The sequence below is a fragment of the Lichenostomus cassidix genome, chromosome 6 (assembly GCF_008360975.1).
Source record: "Lichenostomus cassidix isolate B80296 chromosome 6, HeHo_3.0, whole genome shotgun sequence".
Lineage (NCBI taxonomy): Eukaryota > Metazoa > Chordata > Aves > Passeriformes > Meliphagidae > Lichenostomus > Lichenostomus cassidix.
The window spans coordinates 13,184,635-13,207,509 of NC_139487.1; the positions used below are offsets into that span (position 1 = coordinate 13,184,635).

Here is a 22,875-nt window from a genome sequence, read left to right on the forward strand (position 1 = left end):
CTTCATGGTGCCTGCTGAGAGTGGCCATGGCAGTTTGGTGCTGGGATTGCTGCAGGTGGGCTCAGAGGAGCCCCAGAGAGCTGGGAGAGGTGCTCATCCCACTTTGGCATGCAGCATCTGCAGGTTTGGGGCTCCCTCACTCTCACCACACCATCTTTGCTCTCTTACACAGCCCTCATCCCAAATCCCTGCCTGCCTGCAAGTAAGCCCTGGAGGCCAGCCAGTGGTTGTGTGTCCTTTAAATCTGTGCTTGTACAGCTGAGAGCCAGGGTTAATGCCCCGTTCCCTCTTACAGCTGCTGCTGCAGTTACTGTGTGTGGTTGTGTTCACACTGGGGCAATTGTCCAGGGTTACCCAGTAGTCCAGTGTCTGCAGCTGGGAGGAAACAGGTAGTGAAGGTCCTGTTGGTGCCTTCAGTGTGGACACCTGCTCCACTCACCCCACAAACCAGGTGCTGCAAGTGCTTTCAGACTCCTCTCAGAAAAAACCCTGCAGCTGTAGGAAGCATTCTGTAGGAAGCAAACAGGGAGATTAAGGAACCATTGGTCTGCAGCTTGGCGATGGCAGAGAATTCATAAAAAAAGCTACGTAGGATCTAGGAAGTAAATGTGAATTTGGGGAAGTAAAATGCCAAGGCAAAACAAAACAAAAAGGGCCCTACCAAAACCACACAAAAAATGCAACCACAATTTTTCTGTCAATCCAGGAAAATTCCCTTCTGACCCTAATCTGGCAATAGAGTTAAGCCTAATGTGTGAGCAGACCGCTGGGACTGTAATGCTGGGAGCACCAATGCAGGAGACCTAGAGCTTGCCTTTAGTTTCCCAGAGGAAGGAAAACCTTGGTACCTTTAGAAAAAATTAAGAGGGAAATTGGTTATTCTTCATTGTCACATTGGCCAGCAGAAACCTGGAAACCCAGGGTAAAGCAACACCTCCCCCAAACAACCTTAGCACTGCTGACTCCTTAGCCAGCCAGAATCTGTATCCCAGGCTGAGTTGCCCATTTCCAGGGCTCCTTCACTTAGAAATTAATGGAGGGAATTCTATCAAACTGCGTGTTAAATTGATCCAGGTTTTTCTGCCTCATTACCCTTCTTAGAAGGCTGGTCCAGAACATCAATCCTGGCAGGGGTATAAACTCTCTAATTCACCGCCCAAACTCATTAAATATTTTTTGCCATTATTGTACATCTTATATATTTTCTTAAGTTTTTGGTTGGTTGGTTGTTTTTTTTTTATTGTTTTTGTTTTTGTTTTTGTTTTTGTTTTTTTTTTTGTTTGTTTGTTTTGGGTTTTTTTTTGTTTTTTTTTTTTCAATTTTCTTTCAGTAGTTCTTCAGAAATACATCTGTCCCCTCTCAGCCCCTGCCTGGCCAGAACAAACCAAACTCTTTTAGTAGATTCTTAATCAGCTTGTGCTTGTTTGTCTCAGCATCCAAATAGTTTTTCTCTGTGCAGTGGAAATTTATCCTTCCTGGATGCAGAGCTGCAAGGATATTCTGGAGGAAGTCTCACAATGCCTTGCGCAATGGCAATAATGTTTCTGTCTCTGCTAAAAATAACTTGTCTGATGCATTCTAGCATCGTGCCATTCCTTTTTCACAGAAGCATCATGCTGCTGCTTCATATTCATCCTTCAGTGCAGTAAGGTCTTTTTATTCCTTTGGAGCCTTCATTTCATCAGTTTATAGCAAATGTCCTTGCTGCTGGTCCCCAAGTGTTTAATCTGCCCTTTCTGCCATTAAATTTCACCCTACTTCCCCCATCCCTTGACAAGGTCAAGGTCCCCTTCTTCCCCTATGAGGAACTACTACTCTCAGCACTTGCAATACCTCCCAACCCTCTGCTGCCTCTGCATTTTGGGAGCTTGCACTTGGCTCTTCTGAAATTACCAATGGATTTACTAGCCCAAATTTATTCTGAGAATATATGGTTAATCCTGTCCTGCAGCCTGGTCATGTTTGTGTCTGATGCAGCCTGTACACTTTCTCCTGTATCTCCTTTTCAACCTTGGGACTGATCTTCACCTTTAGCAGCAGTTTCTCCTGGTTTGTAGTGTATCGTCCTTAACTCTGAACTGAGTCCTTTAGTCTAAGAAACTGGCAGCCTCCTCTAAGGGATTATTTCTATTGTGCTGTTCCTGTTTCATTAGGTATCTCATCATTTCATATGCTCCCCTCCTCACCTTTACTGAAACAGAGTTCAATCCACTTTTGGGGTTTGATTGCAGCTGCTTCATGTCTGCTCTCCCCTCACCACTCTCCTTGCAGGTCTGCATTTGGTGTCTGCTCCTCCCTATAGGTCTGTTCCCTAACTGATATAGCAGGCTCACCATTCACTGAAGTCATGTCTGAAATGATGTTGCGCTTTACGTTACACTGAATCAATAGAGAAATTTGCTTTCTGTCTTGTCAGAAGATACCTGAGCGCAGGTATTCTGGCACTGTTTACTGCCTGGCATTCACTGTGAAAGTAAAGACTCCTAGAATTGCACAATTCCTACTCTTTATTCATCTTGTAGCCTTGAAGACAGCACAGTTTATTCTCAAGGCTACATCTGGTGTGACTGTAGCCAGCCCTTGAGAAAAACTGTGCAGGGTCCTTTCTACCACCCTTTCACACACCTCCTCAGGACATACCTTATCCATGTCATCCCCTTTTATGTCCTTACAATACCCTGATTTACTAGTAGTGTTTCATGACTTCCTGCTCTCCTCCTACAGACCAGGTGCTGCCAGCCTGCTTCCACTCTTCTTATCTCTTCCAGACGGCACATTCTGCCTGTGCCAAGCATTCCAATGCTTGCTGGGATGCACTATTCTCTGGCTCAACACCTTTCCAGTATGCCAACAGTCTGGCTTGCCTGATGTGACCACAGCAAATAGCAAAACTTGGAGACAAGCCTACCAAAGCCTACAGCCAGTAGCCACTGGCTGTCACAAAATCTGAGGAGAAAAAGTTTGTACTGGGAATGGATGAAGGAGATAAAGGACATGGTGTTTCCAGTTTAACCTCAAAAGATTCTGGTTAGGTGACGACAGAGCCTTAGGAGATAACACTGGTAGGACAAATGGATTTAACACCTCTCAGCTTAATCCAAGGGAGACGCACAAGTCCATGTGAAAATGCTAAACAAGGTAAATTGAGTGTGACTTGAAGGCTTAGTCAATGGGTGAGTTACAAGGTTGTGAAATCGTATATGATATCAATATAGCATACAAGCTCTGTTCCCAGGTGAACTGATGAGTATTAGAAACTGCATCTTCAAATTGCATATTTTTAGAGGCAGGAACTATGTAGAGAAATAGCAGAAAATACATTTTCTCAGTTACCAAGAGACAGCTGGAGCTTGTCCCTAAGTAAAGCAGCTCTCCTTCAAATACCTGGGGGGTAAAGTGATTCCTGGATCCCACTCATTCACTAGAGCAATGCTGCACAAGCTCAGGAAACAGGACTTTCAGCTCTAGCCATGCAACCCAGAGTGAACATGCTTGATAGCATCATTTGGATGGCCTGGAGTGTGATGTCTATCGCTTATCAAAGGACTTGTGAAGTGCACACAGAACATTGACAGTGTGGTGCCATGAAGATGTGCAGACCAGCCAATGTCTGTGTATCAGAATTTCTAAGACCTGGGGTTGCAACTAGCATGCAGGCAAAGCACTCAATTTGTTATAAAAATGCACATTAAGTGAATAAGAGATGATCTTAACATTTGGGGAAACACCTGGTACAATGAATCAGGAAATACTTCAGGCTAAATCTGGGTTTTTATAGACTTTGAAGCCTAGCTCAGGGACAGTTAGACCTCACTGTGGTCCATTTTCACCAGTGGACAAGAGTGAGACCTACTTAAAATCTCACATGAGTGAAGAGACCTGCAGGATGCATCTGCTCATGAATTGTAGCTACCACTGGAGGAAAATGAATAAATCAGACTCCTCCGGATGCTGGTGGAGGCAGATTTCAGAGAAGGCAGTGCTATCAATGGCCTGGATAAAAGGAATAGGTCAGAGCAGGACAGGATCTCTGGAGTGCCAATAGCAACCAGGGAAAGAAGTGACAGCAGCCAACACCACTTACTGCTATGGACAGCTGTTCTCTTAATCCCCATCTCTATCAACATCTCTAAACATCTCCATGTGATAGCAAGGTTGGTGAACCAATAACCCCTCCCAGATCCACAAGCTGGGCTCAGTTTTGTCTTTGTTTTCTCTCTCTCCTGGTGCTTTGACTAGTGGCTAATTCCTCAGACCTCGGTGCTTCCCATTTGACTATTCACTTCAGAGCTATCTATTAATGAAATGTGTGTAAGTTAACAGCGACTGAAATCTGGTCTGGGACCCTCAGCCACCACCCTATTATTCCAGCAATATTTCCTTCAGCTTGCTGTAAGCCACATGTTGGAGTGAGGCAATTACAAGGCTGGACCCACACATCAGTAGAAATTTTATATATACCCATTGCTTTTAAACTGCAGCTAAAAAATATTTGGATGTGCACAACTGTGCCTGGTGACAGCAGCCTCTAGTCAAGGTCATTTTTCTTCACTGTTCTTCCCTTAAAGCTCACTGTTGGGCCCCTGAGTCCCTGTAGGCTTCCCCCTACTGTGTAAAACATGTCTTTATTAGTAATCTTCATGTTTTTAGAAAGCTGCTCTTAGAAAATTAATTTGGCTGGTTTAAATGTATTGGGTTGTGAGGTTTCATTATTTATTTATTTATTTAACTTGGCAGAATTTGGGATTTTCTGTATTTCGTCTTTGGCCATACTTATTCTTTTCGAAGGATTCTTTTTTTCTTCCAAATGTCATCTTTGTTCTGCTGATTAACTGTGCCAGATTTGGTTTTTTTATTATTTTAGATTGTTGTTAGGATACATCAAATGATGCTATATTTAAAGCTTTATATGAAGGGTCTCAATGTCATTGCAAGCATTTGTCCTTTCATCGGCTACTTAAAAATTCTTCTTAATTACTCTGCTGACTTTTACACTTATTACCTTTGGAAGGAGAATATGCTCATCTCTCCTTTAAGTTACATTGCACTGCAGTGTACTTTTCTGGTGCTTTTTCCTCTCCTGTTATAATAATGGATTTGAGCACACTGTGTTCATAAAGAGAAGGTGACTCTTCACTATTACATTTCAAACTCCCTCCTATGTACTCTCAGGACTAAATCAAGAGTTCGTCCTCTACTTGGCTCCTCTGAGTGGTCATTCTAAGAAATATCTATTTATGAGGGCTAAAAATACAGTCTTTGCATCATTCTTTGACATGGTGTCTACCTGGTCTGTATGGGGGTAATTAATGTCTCCCATTATCATTATATTTTTTTCTCCTGACAACCTCCTCAAGTCCTCCAGCTGCTTTTCATTCCACTATCCTAATCAGGTGGTCAATAGTCTATGCTCAGTATCACTTAGGTACATGTCAATGCATAATTGTTCTCCAGTAGTTTAAGCAACATCCCAGATGTGCGTTTTTTCCTCCTTTTCCCCCCCTTTTGTCCTCTTTTTTTTCTTTTCTTTCTGGAACATGGACAAATACTCTGCTACTATCCTGAATAATTTTCTGTGGCTTCACATCTTGAGCTGCTACTCTGGCAATCATTTTCCTACTGAAATGAGACACGACCTTACATTGGCTTGGGTGTTTGTTTTGTTTTGTTTCTGTTGTTGATGTTGCTGCTGCAGCTTTTTAAAAATAAAATTCATGTGTTTGATGTCTAGCTCTGGGCTTTGCTTCATGAAAATGTCGTCTTTCACCAGCTGTTTTTTCAGTTTGCTGAATGCACATTTGCAACTTGAAAGAAAATTTTTATCACCTTGGAGAAGGGCAGAGATATTTTCTATCTGCATGTGATCCTCCACTTCTTCTGTAATGCAAGAAGCATTTTATGGTCATTGTTGGTAAAGATCAGCTTACTGTATATGAAGACACTTAGCATTTTTATACCCATAATGTGCTTCCCGGGTGATGGGTATGGTGACCATTCCCTAATTTCCTCAATCTCCATTCAAGAATTGCAGTATATTTGCCACTTTTCACTTCTGAATTATCAGAGCCAGCTGAAGCAGATCTTAGTATGCTACATCAAATAAGTCAGTGGTTTCATATCTGAGAACCTTTAAAGTTCTTGATTAGTCACTTGTCACTGAGCCTCTAGCACCTCCCTTGTGCCTTTGCAGTGACCACAAACACGTTTAACATTGAGCAGAGTTTTGACTGTGGCTGTGAGTGCATGACACGAACATCTGAAGCTATTTTGAGTGCTGCCTTCATTCTTGTAGCATATACAGAGAGAGGTTTTTTGATAAGCAACTTAAAATTTTCAAACTCTTTGCACCCTTCATTTTGGGGACACTGCACCTCTCCGGTTGCTGGTGCTGAAAGCTTGTAGGGTGCAACTGCTTGTTCCACTTGCTTGTCTCTTAGGATGCACCAAGCCTTCCTTGTATTTACCTGCATGCTTGGTTGAATGAATGTCTTGTTGTTTCCTGTTTCTATATCATTTATAGTTTTGGCCAAGCCCCTTAATGAGCTGATACCCCCAAAGATGCTGTCATCTCCAAATCACTCTGCTAAGAGCTTGGGAACTATTCTGTGATATGCCACCATTCTTGTATATTTCATAGAATCAGACCAAAGTTGATTAAGTTCCCATGAATTTCCTTACAGTCAGCAGTGGCACAGACAAAAAATAGCTGACCCCTGTTTCCTCGAGTGGGGGAAAAGCAGAACCCAGCAGTTATCTGTTCCTTTGACAGCAAAATGGCTCATCCATTGTGCATGTGTATGAGCAACAGCACTGCCTCACATGGATGTGTCACACAGAGAAGATATGCCTCCTGTGTGTCAGGAACAGTGGCACTGGAGCAAAGCATGCAGAACATGAGAACTGCTGCTATCATGCTGCATGCTACTGTCATGCTGCAGTCTCAAGTCAAACATGCTGCAGACAACTTGGCTGCTCCAGCGCAACCCTGGTTTCAGGTGAATGTTTCCTCATCCCCTTGAAACAGTTACCAGCTGACCTAGTGTTCACCTTGCTGCATCACCCTTCCTTTTATTACAAAAGTGATCTTTCTTAGTCCATTTATTCAACTGTCCAGCTTTCCTGTCCCTTTAATGGGGATATAAACTCCCTGCTGTAAACCCCAGATTATTCCCATCCACCTTATAAATCTGTTGCTTTGTATTTATATTAATATTACAATTTCTGACAACGCAGTCTTGTGCACTGAAATCCATCCTAAACTTAATGAATATCTCTCAGGTTTCAGGCTGATAGTCTATCCATCTCTAGTGAAGCTGCTATTGCATGTGACAATAAAAAAGGTTAATTATGCGTCTCTTCCCACTGACTAGGGTAGACTTTCCAAAGTGCAGTGTTGTCTCCTTGGCCTGTGATCAGTCATGGCCTCCTCCACAATGTCACTTTCTGCGTTATTAGGTATTATTTCAGTGTAGGCTCACACACATTTGTGTGAGCTCCTCCCTGCAATGGGCATGGCACAAGCATTTGGACTTGGCTTGCATTATTTAAACTGTGTAATCCAGTTTGCTGCAGGGAATAATCCTATCCTGGTGAGAAAATTGAAAAGTTAGTATCTCTCCTGCTCATTACTATAAATCATTTCACAAAGGCAATATATTGGAATTATGCCACATTCCTCAGAAGAAGGCATGTTTCTCCTTAACTTTCAGTGAGGTCTCATTTGTTACTCTACTTGATGGGACATAGTCTGTGTTTGCTTTTGCTTGGCTGGGGCTTCCCAGAGGACTGGGTCATTCTCTATATTCAAAAGCTCACAGAGTCTGGATAGAAGCAGAATTTGTGTGATATGATACATATACTTTGCTGATGATGGGCAGAGGGTTGCAAAATTGAATTTGTGCCTTTTTCTCACTTGCATTTGTTCATACTTGTGGTTCAGTGCTTCCTTACTGAGACTGTGGTACCTCACATTTCCACTGGACAGATATCTTTCTCACCTTTCCATGCTTCCTACATAATCTCTCCATAGCATGAGCTCTGCCTAATCTGGGCCCTCTCTGTACATGAGGTGTTACTCTGGGGAGAAACCCCAGCCTCTTGGTCTGGGGCCCATGAAAAAGGCTGACTGAAGCCGAGGAAGCTACAACATGTCCATGGACCCTTTCATACCCCGTCTCTGAGAGGTCCATCACTGACCTGTAGGTTTGTGTGCACTTGGCAGCATGCTGCTGCCTAGAGCAGATTGACAGAAAAGGTTTTGCTGGAATATCCACTTAAGAAAGAGGATAGTCCAAGACTGCTTGTGCAAGTCTCACTTTACTGCAGCTGGCCCATTTCATTCAGACATCTGCTGTGCTGATGGAGAAGGTGCCATGTTCAGAATGGGGTGCCTTGAGCACCAGCCATGCAGGAGCCAGCCTGCGGTGGATCAGCAATTTACAGTCCATCCCCTTCTCCCATTCCTATGTATTCCTGCTGCAGGACCACAGAAGCGGTCAGTTAAGGGGGCAAGAGGGTAAATGATGCTTCTACTGAGTCCCATAAAGGTCATGCAATCCTATAGGGCCATTTTTAACTCTCACTACATCCCTGCCTCTGGCATCTCTGGGGCTGTAACGATATTGGGTGTAGTGCAAGACTGTGTGAGAAGACAGGTTTCTGCTCTAATGTCTTTCTGAGTATTTTCTGTTATGCCAAACGGATGTTGGAGAGACTTGCTGTAGGATTTGCCTTGAAAGTCTTACCTCTGAGATGCCAGGCCCTGCTTGGTGCTAAGTGAATTTTTCTGCAGCTCATTAACATCAAAGCATTTTCTCCACTGGTCTGGGCAGCTCAGTAGTAACCAGCAGATGGACCAGAGAACAGCTAGCTCTCCACTAAGCTTTGCCTGCAAACAATTAACATCAAAGGGAAGCCAGTAAGAAACAGAGAAAACAACGCTCCAACTGCAGCAAGTCTCATGGCTCATGGGAAATGGGGGGAGGCCAAAGCTGTGTCCCAGCTAGAGAGTTTGTGCTGAGATGTTTGCAGGAGCAAGCACAGGAGTGGCTGCTGGGGCCTCCTGATGGTCCTGGTCAGGAAAATGGTGGATCTACTTTGATTTGAACAAACCTGCCTGATGGTGTTGGTGGCAGCATGGTACAAGCTCTGGTTTTTCAAACTTGGTCCTAATTCTAGAATCAAGTCAGATCTGCCCATTCCATTGGTAGTTTAAAGATTACTCAGCCGTCATTCTCGATGAGATTCTTGAGGCCAGTCCCACTTGAGGCCAGTTCTTTAAACCCTTTTTCTCCATCCCCCTGAACACAAAAGTTTTAGCTTGTGATTCCAGATGCTGCTACCCTTTCATAAAGTGTGCCTTGGCCCTTTGCTTGCTCCTCCTCACAGGAGGCCTGTGGAATTAAACCATTTTTCAGGTTACAGGACTGTTGCCTTTCTCTAGCTCTCAAGCAGTTTCTCCTGCTCTATGTACTGGATCTTCTGGTTCATGCTTTCCTCATTCTCTTCCTCCCTGCTTTGGTGGTGGGTAAGAAATCCAAGTTGTTGATATTTATCATGCTAACACTATGTGATTAGCCCTAGGGAGGGCAACACATTATGGAAAATTAATTAATTTTTATATGGGTCCCAGTCAGAAATCAGAAGCTTTATGGTAGTAGGTCCAACACCAGCACAGGGTAGAACCATGGGGCTGTCTCAAAGCATTGCTATCTCAACACCAGTCTAAGAACAGAGGGTTGCAAAAAAAGAACAAAACTGGAACTCTCTATTAATTAATGCTGGGAGTCCACCCACTGTCCCAGCTGCCGTGCAGACTGCAGACAAGAAGTTACCTGCTGGAGTTTAGAGCATTCATGTTGCAATCCCTTTGTTTAGATTATCTACCTCTCAGGGAACACATATTTCTGTGATTAGTACAGTGCCTAACAGATTTATGAACTCAGGCTCTACTGAGAGACGTCTGGACTGAGTTGAAGGGAGATTCCCTGCATCTGAATACAAAGACGTAGATCCCAATGGCTCATCACACTGAAAAAGGGGTGGAACAAAGACCAGGTATCACCAACAATTGGAATGAGATGCAGCTAAAGGGATCATTCCTGAGCGCGGGTGCCCAAAGAGCTTTCCTACTCTTTGTGACATAGAAATCCTCCATAGGTCATGCTTTCCTTTTTTTCACTGCTAATGGCTTTCAAACCAGGGCTAGGATTCCCTAAACCTGTCTGCTCTGCTCACAAAAACGAACTTCACCTTGCCCTCCTTTCACAGAACCTGTATCTTGAAATGGGCTTTTGCCTCGTTCTACTGGTTGCTGTCCACTCGGGGAAGTTCCACCTCCTACAGTGAGAAGCCATCCTCTGACTTCCTCCATAAGAGTATTAAAAGCCAATAAATAATCTGTCCTTATGCCACCATTGGTTTTCAGGCAGGTCTATCCACCTTTTCCCCACTGCAACTTCCCTGGTAGATTGGCAGAATAAACACAACTTGGGTTTGCATTGTTTTTGCTGGACTAACCAAACTGAGTTGTACTGATCTCCTTCTGCAGGATAGGTTCATTGCTCTCCTACCTGCCCACATCAAGTGCCTCTTGGAGTTCCCTTTGAATAGGACAGGTGGCTCACTGCAGCTGCAACAGCACCTGAACAGTAGCTCAAACACTTCTTTCTTGACAGGAAATACCTTACCTGGGACATCCTAATACTGCAGCTGCATTTCACCAGCCAGGTTTGAGCTCTATGACTTTCTAACTGCCTAATCATGTGTGGCTGGGCAAGGTGAGGGTAATGGCTCTCTGATGGTTAGGGTGGGAGAATAAAGGTTCACGGGCCTTTGGCCTAATGGCAAGGTCTGGAGGAAGACATTTCACTTTCCAATCCCATCCCCTGAGCCTGAGAGAAGCTGATGCCAATCCTCCTCCTGCACAGAGACTGCCATGCCTTCCCTTGACTGTCAATGCATACCCTGCTTGCTGTTAGAATTGGTGTTACTGCATCACCAGTGCCCGTACATCTGAGCTTACCTGGAGGGAGGGTCTTCTGCTTGTGATGCAAGGCTGCAGCACAAGAGGTGATTGAGTCACAGAGCTGTCACTGTGGGACCTCCCAGCCACTGCGGCCATGTGCCTTCCCTGTGCATCATGGCCACCAACAGACCTTGGGGTTTTATAGCTACACCGTGGAGCAGATGAGGAGGTTTCACATCCTCCTGATGGACAGCTGTGGCCCCTTCAGGGTTGGAGTGTCCCCTCAAGGAAGGATTGCAGCTCTGGGCACAGCGACTCCTCAGGGGTGGGATGTCCTGTCAGGACACGGTGACCCCCGCACGGGTGGCATGTCCCCTCAGGACACAAGGACCTCTCAGAACAAGGTCACCCCTCATGGCGTTCCCGCTCCCTCACGAACAGCTACGGGACGGCACAGCGCCCCCCAGCGGACGGGCGCGGCGGCGCAGCACGTGCGGGCTGCTGGCGGGCGAGCGGCGCATGCGCGGGGCGGGGCGGGCGCCGAGCGCGGGTGGGCGTGTTGGAGCGCGGCGCGCGCGGCCCTCCCTCCCTCCCTCCCTCCCTCCTCCCGCCCCGCCGGCCGCCACCGCCCCCGCCCCGCCCCCGCCCAGAAGATGGCGAGCCCGTGCGGGCGGCAGCAGTGCTCCATCCAGAGGCGCGGCGTCCGCCACCAGCTCGATTCGTGGCGACACAAGCTCATTCACTGTGTAGGTGAGGGACGGCGGCGCGGCGGGGAGGCCGGGCCGGGCCCCGCGGCGGCGGGAGGCTCCGCCGGAGCGGGGGCCGTGAGGCGAGCGGCGCCGCGGCCTGCGGGCCCGCCCCGCTTCCCCTCCCCGCCGGCCGCCGTGAGGCGCCGCGCCGGGCCGGGCCCCGCCCTGCGCCGGAGGGGGGGAGCCGGGAGGGGGGTCCTGCCCTGCCCTTTTGTGCGGCCCCTGTCAGCGCCGCGCCCGCTCCTCCCCGCTCGGCACGGCCCGGCTCGGCCGCGGCCCCTTCAAACTTGTTTACGGCGGGGCCGCGCCCGGCGGCGGGGAGCGGCCCGCCTGTCACTGGCCAGGGGCGAGCCCGGGCCAGCCCGCCTGCCCCCGGCCCGGCCCGGCGTGGCGGGAGGGAGCGAGGCCGCGGAGCCGGCGGGAGGAGCGGCGGGCAAGGCGGAAAGTTGTGCATCGCGGTGCCGGATTGATGCCGTGAATCCGGAGCGGGGCCATGGGGTTAAAAGGATGTGTGATGGCTTTTCTCTTCTCCCCCCACCTCCTTTTTTTTTTCCCCTCCTCCTCTCCTTTGCGCGTTTCTTGTTGGGTAGCCTTCTTGCAGTCGAATGTTTGGGGTTTTGAAAAGGAAGTCCTTTTCATCTCGAGTAACTTTTTCCATTCAAAAGACAGATTTTGCTCTTTTCTCTTTCCCTTGCAAGAAATTGAGACCTTTTCTATGGGTCCCAACATACACATAAATGTCAGCTCTTGGCCAGTAATTCAGTGTGTCCCCAAAGAAAAAAAGCTCTGACAACAGTAGTCTATGAACTTGCAGAGTAATTTTTAAAATCCCCGTTTAGAACATTGGTCTGTCTCATCTTGTTTGGTCTCCTGTTTGTAATTGAGCACATTCTCGTTTTATTTTTAAATATGCAAATATGGCCATAATCTGCCAGTGACTGCTCAGCATAGGTAATCTGAAATAACAGTCACAGATTCACTTTAGTTCCTTGTGTGCACAGTTAAACCTCTTATTGTCAGTTAGCTCAGCATCCCAGTTCATTATCAGGGATTTGAAACACCATTTTTGGTTGCACCAGGATGTGTAAGTGCTGCTGTGTATATTTTTGGATTCATCTAAATGTTTAAATTTCTGTAATATAAAAGTGTGCTTTAGATACTTGTTAATTTAAGAGTAATTCAAGCAATTAACTTGTTTTATGCATAAAATGGTTGAAGGACAATATGTTCCTGAGAAAGCCACATTACATAAAAGTGCTGGGTTTCCTTTCCAACGAATAATTGATATTTCTAGATTCAGTTTGTGGGATTTTATTTTGATTCTATCTCTGCTTCATGTCATTGACTTCCACCTCTTCTTGAACCAGATTTATTTTACTTCTATCTCCTTTTCTCATCTCGTCTTCCCTCAAGCTGCTGCTGTTCAACTGTTCTAGTTCTTTCTAAACTCCCTACTTGCAGCATGTAATCTTGTGTTCCTCTCAGTCCGTCCCTGCTGCTCTAGCACTGGGTTCTTGGATCCTCCAGTGGAGCTATCCTGCTGCTTGGAGTTTAACTAGATAGTTGTGAGGAGTAAATTTGGAGGGGGAAAAAAGAAAACAAGACAAAAGCTACTGTTGAAGATCTTGTTTTGGGGTGAAATGCAAGAATTGTTCATTATTCTGCTCTTTGGGAAAATGCTGGGTAGCTAGAGGAGTTTGTGTCATCTGCCGACTCAAGGAAAACACCACGTTATTGAAGTTCTTAGCAACCCTAAGTGCTAAAACTTAAAACAAACACCCCACCTCTACCCCCATTAATACACACTGTTCCATTTCTCTAGAGCCATTTAAATTTCCAGCTTCTGGTGAAGTTGCTTTCTCCCCTTGTCCCTTCCATATCTCTTCCTCATACCTAAATTCGATACGTTTTGTTCCTCCAAAGGATTTCCCTCTCTGAAAGTCCCTGTGTGTGTGTTTAACAAAAGATACTGTGAACACTGTTAAGCACAGATTTGACTGGGGTTTTTTGGAGGTAAAGTACAAAACCATTTAAAAAAAAATAAAGTCCAAAGTGTAACAGTGCTCTGTGACTTTTATCTTGATGACACTATATTGTAAATAGTTTCAGCTTCAAATTGATCAGCTTTATGAGGTCTCAGGACCTGCCTCATTTCTATTATGAATCTTGCATAAATTGTTGAATTGTGTAAATGTGTCAATTGTTACCCTTTTTGTTTTCATACTTTTGTAGAATTATAAAAGGTTTATTGCACTAGCCCAGGATGTCCGGCTGAAATTGTGTTGTGATCTTAACCCTTTGCCCTAAATATACCTCTGTAATCTTTTTAAGTGAATTTTGACAGTGTTTCTTGAGATTTGGAAGTAGACTGTTAAATGATGTAACGTTCTGTTTCACCTTGGCTGTTTGTAGAAGTCTTTGAGAATTTTTTCCTGTAATAAACACTCTGCTTTCCAATATTTTTGTATCAGTATGGGAAAAATCTTTCTTGTTACTTCAGAAATACTCATTCATATTTAGTTCTGAAAGTAAACGACGTGTGTGGGATTTTCTGTGTTAACATCGTTCCGTGAAAAGTCGTTCTAATATCACACAATGTGGCATTCAGAAAAAATATACCTGTGGTTTGAGCTAGAGCATTTGGCAGTAAAAATGGCTTAAGTAATTCACTTTCCCCACTTGTTTCTTGCTTCTGCAATCAGCTGCTCCTTTGGACTGTGGGTTCATGGCAGTTTGTCAAACTAAGCTTGTGCTCTTAAGGGAGCAAAAACACAGAGGGGCTGACGTACCACCTGCCCACAAGGAACCAATTCAGGGGAGCTGTCCTAACAGAAAACATGTTTTAGAGGAAGTAGAATAATTTTCTGCTGGTGTATCTCCCTGAACTGGCTGGCTGTCAGGTTGAGCAAATACCAGCATTAGCACAAGGAAGAGTGTGAGAATGCAAAGCTGATGGAAAGGAAAAGAGTAAGAACACAGCAGCAGCGATAGATCAGCTTGAACTGTCACAGAGTTGAATCTTTGGTTGTCCCAGTGTGGCTTTTCATGGGAGATAGCTCAGGGAACTCATCTGGCTGAAACCTTCCTTTGCTGTCATGCATTTCATCCCTTTTTTGTGGGGAGGGAGGTGGAGAGGCTGGTGGAGCACAGGTCTATGAGCAGTTCTGTTGATCAGTGATGAAATTTAGGGGAGCAGCATGCCATGGCCTGGAGGTGGAAGGAAGTGTGGAGAAGGGGTGTCTGAGCTCTTGCTAAGAGAGATGTAATGGGGCTGTGGAACCACAGAGCAGGGGTAGCTGGGACTGGCGCCCGGGCAGTACTCTGTAGGGACACAATGTGCCAGATGATAACTATTTGATGCTGACATATGTGTTCTCTGTACCAATCATCAGTATTAACATCTTTTTAATGGCCAAAAGCAGATACCTAGAGACGAATGCACGTGGTAATTTTAATTTTTTCCCCCACTTTCCCAGCCTCCAATCATCTTCTGTTCAGACACTTGCTGAATTTGAAATGGTAGATGAGATCGGATCTACTAAGGAATGAGGGAGGAAATAACCCACAGGTTCCTGAAACCCTCCTGACACCTTTTATGCAGGCAGTAATAACACAGCAATGCTGTGTGGTCACTGGAGCACTAGTTTGAGGTGATCGCATGCATTTCTACTAGCTGGTGATGCTTGGCCCTTTGTTAAATATTAGCTGTACTCTTGGAGACTCCCTGACTTAATTACGGTCTGTGTTGGGGGTGTGGGGGCAGGGAGGGAATGGTTCACTACTCTTCAGCAGTGATCCTAGTTTTGGGAGCAAAATGATGATTTCATGGGAAGACCTGTAACATTCTCATAAGATTTCCAATCATCTTGAGCTCTGCCGGTATTTCATTGAAATGCTGCTTAGCTGTTCATTTTACACTTATGCTGTCAAAATAAACTGAAGTAATTTCCTTTTTTAAGAAATTATTATTGCTGATGAAATACTGCAACCTAAGTACCTGATCTATTTCTTTTTAGTTCGTTGTATAGTGGTGGTCTGCTGTGACCTTGGACACTTAGGATTAAAGTGTGGATTCTGAGGAAGAAATATGATACATCAGGAAGTGTTAGAAGCTAATAATAATCAAGAGAAGGTGTACAGCAGTTGAATAATTTTGAAATCTTTATTGCTTTTCTTATCTTGATTATGGCTCCTGTATAGCTCCAGCCTGTGTGTGATATGAATTAGCTGCTGTTTCCAAACAGTTAGCCGTGTTACCTTGTTTTGGAAGTAGGCTCGAGTCTCCAAGTGTTTTAACGTAGTTCTAGTTCAAAGGTCAGATCGTATTTCTTTGTTCCAAAATGAGAAAGCTTATTATAGCTGTGATGTTGTTGAAAAATAATAATAAAAAGCAAGTTAAAGTTTAAATGCAATGCTGTTCTATACTGGTATTTGTTTTAGATACACCCCCAGCCTTGTCCCCAGCAAACGTGTGAGTGGTACTGTTTGCCTTATCTCAACCCGCTTGCAATGTAGATGCAGCTTGTGGGGTTTTTTTAATTAACATAAATCCATTGTACAGCAATTTTACACTGCAGTAGCTGAAGGCTTGTTCAAGAAGGTCTGGTGTATGCTTCAACATTTCTGTCTGTTAGCAATAAGAATAGAGGGAAGGAGAATTACCCTTTTATGACAAAATTACACCAGGGAAAAAGTTGAGGCAACTGTCATTTAAAAATAAAAATCCTTAGTTGAAAGGAGTAAAGTTTACAGTTTGATATTTAGATTTACTTTAAATGTGCATGGAAGGATGGTATGTGTCTGAAGAATGGTAGAAGTTGAACTGTGGGGAATGAATCTAGATCTGTTCCAAATATCTTTCGATTTACTACAAGTCATTCTGGATTTGCCCTTGTTTCCCTGCTTGCAAATGAAGAATAACTGCTGTCATTTTAGAGGTGATGTCAACCAATCAAAAGCATACTCAAAAAATTCTTGGTAATCACTTTGATATATACCATCTTGAGATCTTCTTCTGATGCCTGTGACATGAAATTTTGGGCTAAGCCTAATCATTCAGTTTGTTTCACATTTCAACAAAAATGTGTTTTAATTTGTGTGAGGTAATAATAGTCTCTGCAAGGTGGGAAGTTTCTTTTTTGGGATATATTTGTCCTGCAGGAAGTAAAAGGTTTTGGACTTTTAAACTGAGAAATAGTGACATTCAGAATTCATCCCCTCTAATAGAACTTCCAAAATTAATTACAGTAATCCATTCCGTGCATGTAGAAAATTGTAAAAATCCACCTAAGTAAAATCTTTCTAGTATTTATGTTGGGATGTATATATTACAGATTTACAGCTTTGTGGTATGGTACTATTTTTAAAGAGTGTCTGAAGACTGTTCCAAAATTTTAAGCCATTTCTTGACAGTTTGTGACATATGTTGATGATAGTCCAAATACTGCTATGTATTGAAGTCCAATAGCTTCACATTAATTAAGAATGAGTGATACAGAATCCCAGTTTACACGCTCAGTTGTCTAAATCCTTATGGCATGGTACTTTCATGACTCAACACTGCCATCTTAGGCTTTTGTACATCCAGGCAAGTACTGTCAAGTGTCTTTATGGGTTTTTTGGGGTTTGTTTGTTTTTGATTTTTTGTTTGCTTGTTTGTTTTTGTCTGAGAACTTGTGTTCTTTCGTGGCTGCTGTAAAATCACAACCAGAATGCTTCCCAGAAGTCAGGTTAGGCAAGGTTTGAGTAAAAACAGGCATTTAATAGGATTAAAGAAAATTTGCCCTGTCATGCAGCTTGGGGCAGAGCAAACACTCCTCCAGTATTTTACAGGGGACTTTCCAATCCTCTTCCTCACCCTTCTATGTATATATGTTTTCACTCCTAAGAGGATGAGGCTTTGGTTCTCAAAGGTTGCTGGGATGGATATTTATAACTCTGAGAAATACAAAGCTTTTGGGATTTTCTGAGGGCAGGGTTGGATAGGATGGGCTGAGCCAATTTGGGGTCTGCCTCTGTCTAAGAGGGGTGTTAGTGCTTATTTTTACTAAACTGACAGAAGTCTACAAAACTAGCTAATCTTCTGGTGATGCTTAGTAACCTGAGTCATCCTAGCTTGGAATGAGATGATCAGAAGAGCGCATCTGAAACACTCGATGGTACCACATCTGTGGGGGGAAGGGAAGTAGGTAGAATAGCCTATTCCAAAGGCACGGAGTCTTCTAGTTTGTATCTTGTTTCTCGTAACCATGCTACAGACTGTGGTTATGTTTGACAGTAGTGCTGTCTAAACTGGCTTAAATAGTCCCCTCTGTTCTTGGACAACTATATGTGGCAGCTTGGTGAATTAGTTCCCTGACTAGACCTGATTGGAAAACATTCTTTTTTTTTTTTTTTCTTGCTACATCTGCAGAGGATGGAGTGGGAAAGAATGAGGAGTTGAGACTATTCAACTGGTATTGTCACACGAGCAAAAATCCATCTTTCATTGAGTAGGTGTTAATTTTTGTGTGCTTCATGTTCATTTCAGAAGCAGGAAGATTCAAGCAATTTCCCTCTTCATGCTCTCTCCCTGATAATGAACTGTGGGTTTTGCTTTCCCAACCAGTTCCTCTATTGATAAGTTGCAGCTTTATACCACCTCTCCCTAGTATCTCTGCAGGCCTCTGGTGTTTCTCATTTCTCTCTAATAAATCTGTGTGGCCATTTTGGGAAATGAGAACTTCAGCTGCTTTCTTTTTCTCTTGAAGAATGCCTTACTGTTATTTCTCTGGATACCTTTTAAGTCATTTACCTCAGATTTAGTTCATCCTGTATGTTGTGTGTAGTATCATGTGCTCTTTATGGTGAGTTGACAAAACATTTGAACTCTCAAACTTAGTAGGAGATTTGAGTTGCACATCAATGCTGCAGGCGCATGAAAGATGAAGTGGAGCTTATGGTTTTGCAACATTTCTGCAGGACACCACTTCCTCTGTAGCAAAATTGCTATGATGAAAATTAGATGATGTCTACATCTGTTTTTTCAACTCTTCTTTTAAAGAAGAGAAAAGATGGTACTCCTCTTGCATTTTCTAGGAGGGGTGGCAAAGTGGCTGCACAGGGAAGACTTGCAGGAAGACAAAGGATGTTCCTTATGCCCTGAGGACCGTGATATTTTATGGGAGGGAGTAGAGGGGGAGAAAAGAGGACTGGACAAGAGCCTAGTATTCATTAACAAAGGAAGCTTTCAGAAGCTGAATCCAGCAGTGTGGAAAGACATCAGAAGCCACCAGACAATCTTAACTCTTGAGCTGAGTTTACTAATGAAAACTTTCCTGGTTGTCTTTGAATGTTTTTTGTATACACTTATAGTACAGGTGTTTCACTGTGCAACAGGAGAGATGAGTCCATCTGATGTAGTCCTTTGCCCTCTGCTGCTGCAGGGGTGGTGGTCGTATTGAAAATGGAGTAACTGCCAGAATAGGAAGAGGAAGAGGTAGTCAAGAGTCATAGTTCTTCGTTTCTTTATTTCTTTTTTTGTTGGTTGCACTAACAAAAGGATGTGAAAGCTTCAACCCACAGCCTGCAATTCCCTGTTCTTAATGCTTCAAGGCCAGTTCTTTGCACTGAGGCTCCTCACCCTGTGCTCCTGTGCATGTAGTAGTGTCTGTAATTAATCTGTGCCAATGTGCTGTTTGGCTCACTTTTCTGCTGTGTGTATGTGACAGGAGGCAGCTTGCTATGTTACTTGTCTAATAGACTTTTGAGTTCAGCCTGTAGACTTGCAAGGACAGGCTAGTCCTGCAGCTGTTAAGCTCTCCGCAGCAATTCATATTCACAAAGCTCTTTGGTGGTCTGCCTGTGCAGACTAACTTGCAGGTCAGTTTTGAAACTTTGTCACAGATTAGTCAGAGTAATGTGCTTGTGCACTTCAGATGGGGAACCTTGTGGTTGAAAGAGTCCTCTCAGCCTGTGCCTTGTCCTGTAGTGTTTGGCTTCTGGAGAAAAATTTTTGTATATTGGAATGCAGAAAACAGATTTGCTTTGGTTTAAATAGCAGCCTGGCTTATTTCTTGGCATCTTTGGCAGTTATTTTGTCCTCATTGTGAATAGTTGAAGGTAAGGTAGTGTTACAGCAGACCTTGTTTCAAGTTTGGTCATCTCCTGGGTTAAGATCTGTGACTGTGGCAAAAGCAATGAGAGCTGCTTTCTAGGTGATGCTTTATCATTGTCTTTAGATGCTGAAAACATCTGTTTTCTGAAAACGTGCTTTTGTATCCTTTGCATAAAGAAAATTTTTGCAGAGGTGGATGCTTCCATTTACTCTGCAAAAGCAAGAGAATAGGAAAGCATGAAGGTAATTTCCTTTTCCGATCGAAAAAATCTTAAAAGCAATCATCTTAAAACAGTGATTCCATTTACATCCTTCAGAACAGGAGTAGCGTTGCTACCTTATCCCTTGCTTTCTCTGCTATTTTAAAGTCATTAGTGAAACTTAAGTTTATATGATACCAGAATCTCTCTTCTGGGGTTTCTCTCAAGGGTCTTACTCTTATCTTATGAAGACAAAAGCCATGTGACTGTTCATTTCCAAACAAGCAGTGAAAAAACTTTTCTTAACAGAAAACCCAACTATTGCACTTCTGTGTCAGTGATCAATTCTTTATCTAATTGTCCTCATTGCTAAGTAAGAGGAGTGTCCCTTGCTGGTTTTAAATGCTCCCTTGCTGGTTAAAAAACTTTGGAAAAATTGTGCTCTTGTTCAACTGGAAATGGAAAGTTTCTGTGACCTTTGTAGTTATTCTTTATCTTCATATACTGTACCTTACTATCTTTCAAAATATTACAAGATTGACTAAAAGATGGAGAAGTGTGAGGGTAAAACTAAGTATGAAGTATTAGTTGTGTGTAGGTTTAGGTGAATATCTGTACTTCAGAATGTGTCGCTTAAGACAAGTGCACTGAGCCTTTGTCAAAATGAAGTGTCAAAGTCTCTTGAAAGGGGAAAAAGTAGCTTTTCCCCTGAAATATTTCCCATGAATGTTTAGTTTATTCTAACTTATACTTGGTGGGCAAAACTGTATCAAGTATAACACTAAATTTGATATTTCTGGTAAAATGCCTAACTACTGCCTACACATTTCTCTTGGTTTTTTATACTTTTTTTGTCATCCTTGTCAATCCTGTGCATTCATACAAAATAAGAAAAACATAATCATCTGGAACTGTGTGGTAAGATGCTATGAGAACCTAGTTCTTGTGTCTTATGGGAGTATTTTTGTAAAGTCCTCACAAATTCTAATCCCTTGATCTTGCCTCTGCAGTTTCCCTTGAGTGATGTGCAGTCATTTGGAAATGAATGGCTTCAGTGCTCAGGTGAGATGGGCCACACAGAGGGTCCATTTTGCATATGATCTTTTGAATTCAGCAGGAGTGCTGCATTTATTTCTTGAACAAGCCTAAACCATTGAGAGAAGAACTGTGTTTTACCACGGCTCTCTCAAATAAATGTTTTTCTACCTGAAGTTGGCAAGAAGCAACTGTGGAAAAACAAGGCCATTGCCAATAGTTTAAATTGTGTGGGGTTTTTATGCTTTTCAGGATTCCACAGTTTGAATATTACTCCTCTAAATGATTTGTAAATGAGGGCTATTTCTCTTTTCCAAAGTGGCTGTGGTTGTTAAGGAGTATGAGGTGATATTTAGTGATCCATTAGATTAGGATTGATTTTTATCTTTTCTTCCTCTTCTCATACTTCACTATTTAAAAGTATATTTTTTCCAAAAATGGATATCATGGGGGATACTAAGCCTGGAAAACTTCAACTTGAAAGCTGACTTCTGGAAAAAGGTTAGAGTGGTGTTAAGTGGGTCTGTGCACAGAACTGTACCCCCTATACGCAGAGCTTCTGTATTTTCTCTTCCAATAATCTTGCTGTGAAGGCCAAACTCCTGCTAGTTTGTGTTAGATCTAAAGATTTCATTGCATTCCTCCCTTACATGGTTGTGACAGGAACTTTGAATACACAGGCTTGAGCATAAACTGATGTAGTCTCCATGCGGTGCATTGGCAGATGCCCTGAAACAACAGGTAAACCGCCTTTCGGGTCTCAAGAGGACATGGATTTATTTATTTTAATGACTAGAAGGCATTTGAAGTATGGGATGGACACTAAGCTGTTTGGTAATCCGTTGGTGCACTGCTGTTCTAGGTATCAAAACCCAAATAGTTTCCATCCTGACCACTGTCCACCTCACTCTTTTTTTGCTAGAATCATAGCTGAGGTCACAGTTTGAGCACAATTCAATCACAAAATTGAATACAGTTCAGAGGTTACTGTGCTCAGCAAGTTACTCAGTTTAAAATGAGATTAAAATTTCACTTCATAAGTTAAAGATGTTGCAGAGCTCTAGTCAACTTTGCCATGGAGCCTGCACTCCTTGCCTATGACAGATTGATTCTTGTTCCTAAGTAATCTGTTTGCCTGTGACTAATCTTGAGTTTGTATCTTTCTGCTGCTTGTACTTTGAAGTGAATTCTGTGCTCCAAATAAGAACAGCAGATAGGGCTTTACATTTTCTCAATTCCTCGTAGCCCAAGGACTGGTCCTGGCCCTAGGATAGGAAGTGCCTTACGCAGCTTGGTGTATAATGGGAGATGCTTGAGAGGAAGTCATGTATCAAGAAGTCAATCACAGCTGCTTTGGTCTATACTTACTGGCATGGTGATGAACTTCAGCAGCTAAATGCGCTTGTGATGACACCTCACAAACTTCAGAAAGTAAGCAGTTATTTTTGGAAACTTTTTTTCCTCTTAGGACTAAAACTACTAAACCTACTTAAAAAAAAGTCTATGCAAAAACACTTTTTCCCAGGAAATCGGCACCTTCTGCTTATCATGTTCGTGGGCATTTCAGCATACCAACCCTATATCCTTCTTGATGTTCCTTCTTGTCTGTCTTTCTATTGTCTGGAAGTTGGAGGGCTTTGCATAGCTGTAAAGGAATAAGAATAGTCCTTTGATATGCAGTTAGGGGAAAGAGATAAGCAATCCTCTGATCTCATCTTTAAGGCAGATGGATCTTTGCTCTCAGCATGCCATGGTGCTGCCTAGGGGCGTCTTCATGATTCTGCTGATTAGCAGCACACAGAGCTAATTTCTGAGTTGGTTTGTACTGGC

The 22,875-nt window shown here is 43.3% G+C and overlaps 1 protein-coding gene and 1 long non-coding RNA gene across 4 annotated transcripts in view; one reads left to right on the forward strand and one right to left on the reverse strand.

Annotated features, from left to right (window-relative positions):
- Window positions 1-1,226: 1,226 nt before the first annotated feature.
- Window positions 1,227-11,008, reverse strand: LOC146435242 (uncharacterized). The gene is made up of 3 exons (XR_014853187.1): window positions 10,689-11,008; window positions 8,745-8,887; window positions 1,227-5,877 (listed from the first exon to the last, which is right to left on the reverse strand). It is a non-coding gene; the product is annotated as an uncharacterized LOC146435242 (long non-coding RNA).
- Window positions 11,009-11,532: 524 nt separating this feature from the next.
- LCOR (ligand dependent nuclear receptor corepressor) overlaps window positions 11,533-22,875 on the forward strand; it is a 90,939-nt gene continuing 79,596 nt past the window's right edge. Inside the window, exon 1 of one of the 3 annotated variants that reach the window (XM_085065039.1) lies at window positions 11,533-11,716. In XM_085065039.1, the coding sequence (XP_084921165.1) occupies window positions 11,620-11,716 (97 nt within the window). In that variant the 5' untranslated portion in view covers window positions 11,533-11,619. The remainder of the gene's footprint in view (window positions 11,717-22,875) is intronic. The other 2 variants (XM_085065034.1, XM_085065035.1) reach the window with 2 other exon arrangements.